General features: G+C 37.9%; 1 protein-coding gene across 1 annotated transcript in view; it reads left to right on the top strand.

The window, feature by feature from the left end:
• Positions 1–5,463, top strand: part of LOC116846262 (rho GTPase-activating protein 100F) — a 59,907-nt gene extending 54,444 nt beyond the window's left edge. The window contains exon 20 of the mRNA XM_032819871.1: positions 1,530–5,463. Within this exon, the coding sequence (XP_032675762.1) occupies positions 1,530–1,856 (327 nt within the window). The 3' untranslated portion in view covers positions 1,857–5,463. The remainder of the gene's footprint in view (positions 1–1,529) is intronic.
• Positions 5,464–6,279: the final 816 nt, after the last annotated feature.

The raw sequence follows: 6,279 nt of genomic DNA, 5'->3' as shown, positions 1-6,279 counted from the left end.
CAGAATCGTAAGCATGGGTTCTCAGTAAGAGAAATCGAAGAAATTGAATTTCGTCGATTACAGCGCCATCTATCATGAATCGAGAAAAATGTTTCAGACAAATTGTATGTGTTTTTAGCCAAAGATTCCGAATATGAAATAAAAAATAGGGGTTCCCATTTAAGATTTCAAACTTGCCCCCCCTCACCGCCCAGGGGGTGGGGTGGGGGGGCTAATTTTAACGTCATTGTACGTCCCCCTCGAAATGACGAAATTTTGATTCTAAACATTTTTTCGTAGTGTGCTTATTTTTCGAGTTATTTTGCTGCCTAAGTTAAAATGGGTCACCCTGTATATATATATATATACACATATGTATATAAAAGAAGTTTTATATATCTTTGTATACCCAGATCACATACAATCTTCGGGGAATGTTCTGGGACGTTCTCAGGATGTATGAATGTTCTTAAAACGTCTTTAGAACGTCCTTTGAAGATTAGTGCTGTATAGGTATATATATTCTTTCTCATATATAAGAGTGAAAACTATAAATCCATCTTGCAACGTAAAAGTGATATGAGAAGGAAAATCGATTTTACAATATAAAAGTGTAGTGTAAGTGTGTATAGAACTATTCTTTTTCATATGTGGTCCATGTTACAGAAAACATTTTATTTATTAACTAATGTTATGGTCGTATTTGACACATATTTGTTTTTATTACTTCAAAATTGTAAAATCATAGCAAGATTTGGTTAACGGGTTTGTGTTTAAAGGTCAAAAATATGTTGAAAGTAACTATTCGCACTTATTGGAGAAAAATTGTACGGAATAATGATACTGATGCTACATGCGCGCAACGATTGTTTTTAATATTAGCTGTATCTCTGAAACGAATAATCACACCAAAACGAAAAAAATTTAAAGCTAAAAAATGATGGTTTTGTAGCTTTAGTGAAATTTAGAAAAAAAATTTTCTGCCAGTACGAAAACACTTAAAAATGTTTTTGCATCTTTGACGCCATTTTTCTAAAAATCATAATATGCTAGCCAAATTTGGATACCGGATTCGTATTCCACAGGTAAAAATACATCGAGGAAGATTTTGCATTCGTGTAGTTGACAAAATTTGCAGTTTGTTGCCTAGTGTAATTGGCGCGCGGATGTAATGTATAATTAATATGAGTGTATAATGGAGGTTCAATGATAATTATTGAGCGAAATTGCTCTTGTGAAGAATGATAAGGCGTTCGCGCACACGGAGAATAGAGCCAGAAAATTGCAAACAATTGGTAAAAATTGCGGGAAATTATCTCTCAAGAATAAAAAAAGGAACAAGGTATGAAGAGCGATTCTGTAGAATCACGAGCAATTCGAGACTCGCGGAAAATTCATAACACCATTATTGGCTAAATTGAAGAGTTCAAAACGAGAAATCTGTCCCTCCATGACACATCAGAGGATATCTATGTAAGTTTCAAGCGATCTGGAGCGTCGTGCTCGACTAATCGACGCACCTTGACGGTGGGTCCATTTTGTTCACGCAGGTGATAGTCTCGTCTCCCGGTTCACCTAGCAGCGAGGAATCGGAGGCCTCACCGGAGCCAATTAACAAGAGTCTCTTGGGGGGTCTGGGATTCGAGAAGAGCGACGACACAACGACGACGACAATGACGACGACGACGACGAGCGTGTCGAGCGGCATCAGCATCGGCGTCGGCGGTAGCGCCGGTATTGAGCAAGTGACGCCGACGAGTAGCGTCGACACCGAAGAGGGCAATCCCCAGCACCCTGAAGAAGGCGAGAAGGGCGTCGAGGGCGACGTCGAGGCGAGCGACGACGACCGACACCAGCATGTGCCCAAGACACATTAGCCAAACGGAATAGCCGCAAGGATGTCGACTGTTCCTTGGTAAAACAAAAATGAACAAACGAACGTACGTCGGAGACTGAGGACTGCTTCGTGATCTTGCATGTAAGCCATCGCTCATGCAGACGGAGAACCAAACTCAATCGCGCAAAGCAGCGTAGTAGATAATTTCCGTAGGACCGAATTTTAGGGCTCAATCGTTTTAGTTTCCAAATGTGTTTGTGGCAAGGAAAGCATTCGAAAGCGATCTGAGCGAGATTCTTCGCGGTTTGCGTTGTTGATACTCGAGTAGAGATGGTTGTTGAGCATTTCTAGCGAGAATTAGGATCGATTATGATTCTGAAGGAGTGCGTTAGTCATGCTTGCTTGCGCGGGGATTTGTTAAAGTTTAAAGAAAGAGAAGAGAGGAAACAGAGCTCGAAAGATGCTCTAAGCACGATCAGTGTTACCAGATTGCAGTGGCACAGAGGATTTCCCGAAAAGCTATTATGAGTAGCGAAATGAAAATCAACGCTGGCGAATTTTTTCCTCGAGCCTTACATTCATCAAATTCTGATTGAAGTTGGCTTCTGGGAGACACTTTCACGAGTTGAATGTTGCATACAATTACGTCAAATGGTAGCAGTATCGGTATGATCTCGAGCAGCCGAGATGTTGTTCTGCACTCATCGCAGAAGAGCAAATCCGGATTCGAAAAAGACACGAATGTCCTTTCCATAACCGGTTGACATGAACAAACACTATAATTTTGAAAATACAGTTTCTACCAGGCTGAAAAGTCGATGCTGGAGAGAGAGAGAGAGAGAGAGAGAGAGAGAGAGAGAGAGAGAGAAAGAGAGAAAGAGAGAAAGAGAGAAAGAGAGACAACCGAAGCAACCGAACACGTTCAGTCCTTCACACGTCGCGAGAGCTTCTCCGAGTACTAGTTTCGGTCTGTCCATCGAAGAACAAACACGGTCCCAAACGCCTATCTTGTGCACAACCAAAAGTAAAAGTCGTCCTCTTTCAGGAGTTGCTATATAGACGAGAAAAAAGGGAAAGAAGAAAGGGGAGAGTAGGGATGGACGAGATGCTTCCGCATCGTCGCGATCTTCGCCGTCAGATTCACTGTCGTCATCAATATGACCCACACGGCACACAGAACACACAGAACGCGGGCGCCAGCACGCAGCGAACCAGTCAACGAGGAGGAGGCGGCGCACGTGACATACATAATAATCAGTTTATATATGCGATATACTATATATACATATTATATATACATACGTAGACTAGTCACGATATTACGTGTGCTTTTGATAAAAAAACTATTACTTGTAGCGTCAATAGCTAGCCCTCGTATACAGGAAGAAGCTGGAGTTACATGAATAACAAACAAACAAACAAACAAATTGACAAACAAACAAAAACTGACAAACTAACAAACTTAACTAGACGATATACATAATATATATATATATATAAAGATGCGTATACATATGTCGGGGAGATGCGAAGACACGACGGTCGGCGTTTCCGCGTGTCGACAATAGGAACGCGTGTAAGGCGCAATCGCTCGGATATGTCGCGCCGCAGGTATTGATACAGTGTCGGCTGGCCGATCTACTGACCGACTGCTCTATCAATACTGACCGGACAATCGATTGCCCGAGATTGGGTCACGGGAACGGTTGGGGAGACGTGGCTGCTGCGCGGGAGGAATTCACCGAAAACGATAATAATTACGAGTAAAGAGAGAAATGCTATGATTAATTAACTATACTTTTAAAGAAAAAGCAGAGAGAGAAAGAGAGAGAGAGAGAGAGAGAGAGAGAGAGAGAGAGAGAGAGAGGGAAACGTAAAACGAGTAAAAAAATAGAGAGCCAGTATTATTATACGTCTAAACTTGTAAAATGACGATCGCGAAAGAGAGAAAGAGAATGCGAGCGAATGAGTGAGTGAATGAGTGAGTGAGAGCGGGAGAGAAAACGAATGTGCGAATTGTCTAAAGTAAATTAACGAAATTAAGAAAGACGAAATAAAGGGAGGGAAGGTGAGAGGAAAAACGTTTTTTTTTTGGACGGCCGTCGTTGAGAAGAATCGTGCGACGACGACTTACGCACCACGATCCGGAACGAAGCCGCGAGCGAGCGCGATATCATCATCGCCATAATCATCGCTGTAATAACTATCGCGCTGTCGCCGTTTTTATCATCGCTACTCGATCTCGTTTGCGACTTCGTTCGGCGATCAGAGTGAATGAAGAAAGGAAAAGAAAACGTCAGAAAGAAGGCACTGTAATTTGTATAAACACGCAGGTATAAATATATAGATACACATCTGTAAATCTCTTCTTTTCGCACAGTTAGCGTCACTAAGACGCGAGGTACTTAAAGGTTATTTTGAGCAAACGATAGGTCGCGTGGTTGAAAAGAAAGGAGGAGGAATAGGAGGAAGAGAAGGGGGAAGTGATGTTTTCATTGTGCTATCTGCGCGAAACAGAGACTTATTGTATAGCAGTGTGCACATACACACATGCATAGAAATAAATACATATACGTACATAAATATATATACATATATATATATATATATATATATATATATATATATATATATATATATATATATATATATATATATATATATATATATATATGTATGTATGTATGTACGTATATATAAATGCATATGTATATATACACACACACACACACACATTATAACGAATCACCATACGCAATACTCTACATTTTACTCCAAAACCGTGTGACTGTCATTCGATGTGCGTACGCAGCGAGCGAACGCCGGGTACCGGAGTGCTTCTCTTTCGGTTTTGCTCCGTTTACGCAGGTGGATTCTCCCAGTTGATCAAAAAAGAAACGGGAAATTGATAGAATTCGCAAAAACAGGACATTCGCCATTTCGTTAATTCTTCGAAACTCTGAATTTCTGATCGAACCGCTCGGGCTAGAGTCGTGCTTGCGAAAACGTAATTTTAATGTTACATGAAAGCAGAAAGACCACAAGACTCCCGTAAAAGTCGAAAAATATTTGAACGGTATATTTAAAATTCGAAGCGTGAAGAATACTCATTGTTTTTAGGACGTTATTTTTCAGCCCGCCTCTTATATTGAACTTCTGGATTACGCGGATTCTGCTCTAATAACACTGGTTTATAAAAAGAAAGAAACCATTTCTTGTCACATGGGTCAAATTGTGACTTTTTTATACTTAATTAGATATTATTTTTTTATGTTTAATTAAAAAATGTAAACATTTTTTTATTATCCAGAGTTTCCCATTCTGGTCATTCTTAAATTTCAAGAGAATTAATTTTCTTTGTATATACAGATATTATCTAATTTAAAATATAGAGACTAGTGATTTTCTGTCGTATTTATGTCTCGTATTTAAGAATAAAGAAAGAATTGTATCAATTTTTACTTTTAATATTATGCACCTAATTAGAGAAAAGTTGCGTAAAATAAGAAAAATCCTTAATCTTAATAAATTTTCATAGACACATGTATTGCTTAAATAATGAAACTATTTGTGGAAAGAACACTAAGAAAGAGGGATAGAGAGAGAGAGAGAGAGGGAGAGAGAGAGAGAGGGAGAGAGAGAGAGAGGGAGAGAGAGAGAGAGGGAGAGAGAGAGAGAGGGAGAGAGAGAGAGAGAAAAAGTATTTCAAAATTTATTTGTGAGATATAGTTTATTTCTGTGAAATAAGATATAAGACTTATTTCACAGTAAATATAACTTTATATCGGAATTTTTTCATTACTCTCATTCTTTACTTTTTGTGACAGTCATACATGAGATTTAATATATATGAGATTCCACGCAATTCGATTTAATACAATATTTTTCATGCTAAAACCTAGTAAACATTAACCATAATATTATATTAATGTTATAATTTCCCACTCAGGAATGTAAATGTAATATCATATTGTACGTATATTGTGCAAATGTGAAATTTATTTCTATGAGATAAGCTTTATATCCCAAATAAATTTTCAAGTATTTTTTTCTCAGTGTAAGATTGATAATACTCCCAATAAACACTAATAGTAATATTACATCAATGTTATGATTTTTCACTTAACAATGTAACTATTATGTACAACATATATTATATTACACTTATATTTTTTAGTGGGAAATTATAATATTGATGTAATGTTACGGTTAGTAAATGTTCATTGAGTTTCAACATGAAAAATATAGGATTAAATCAAATTATGTCTTGCGTTGAATCTCCTTCACAATATATTAAATCTTATGTGATCGTCACAAAAAATAAAGAATGAAAGTGATGAAGAAATTTCGAATTTTCGGAACTCTACGCAAAAATATATAACCACACAAAAAATACATAAGAAATTCCATGTGACAAATTACTTGCTGACTGAGTGCAATTCGTTATTATTCGTTATATTTCG

Source organism: Odontomachus brunneus, unplaced genomic scaffold (genome assembly GCF_010583005.1).
Source record: "Odontomachus brunneus isolate Ranch 3 - 2012 unplaced genomic scaffold, Obru_v1 Obru_scaffold_062, whole genome shotgun sequence".
Classification (NCBI taxonomy): Eukaryota; Metazoa; Arthropoda; class Insecta; order Hymenoptera; family Formicidae; genus Odontomachus; species Odontomachus brunneus.
The sequence above is the reverse complement of the archived record's forward strand: the minus strand, read 5'-3'. Positions and strand labels throughout refer to the sequence as shown.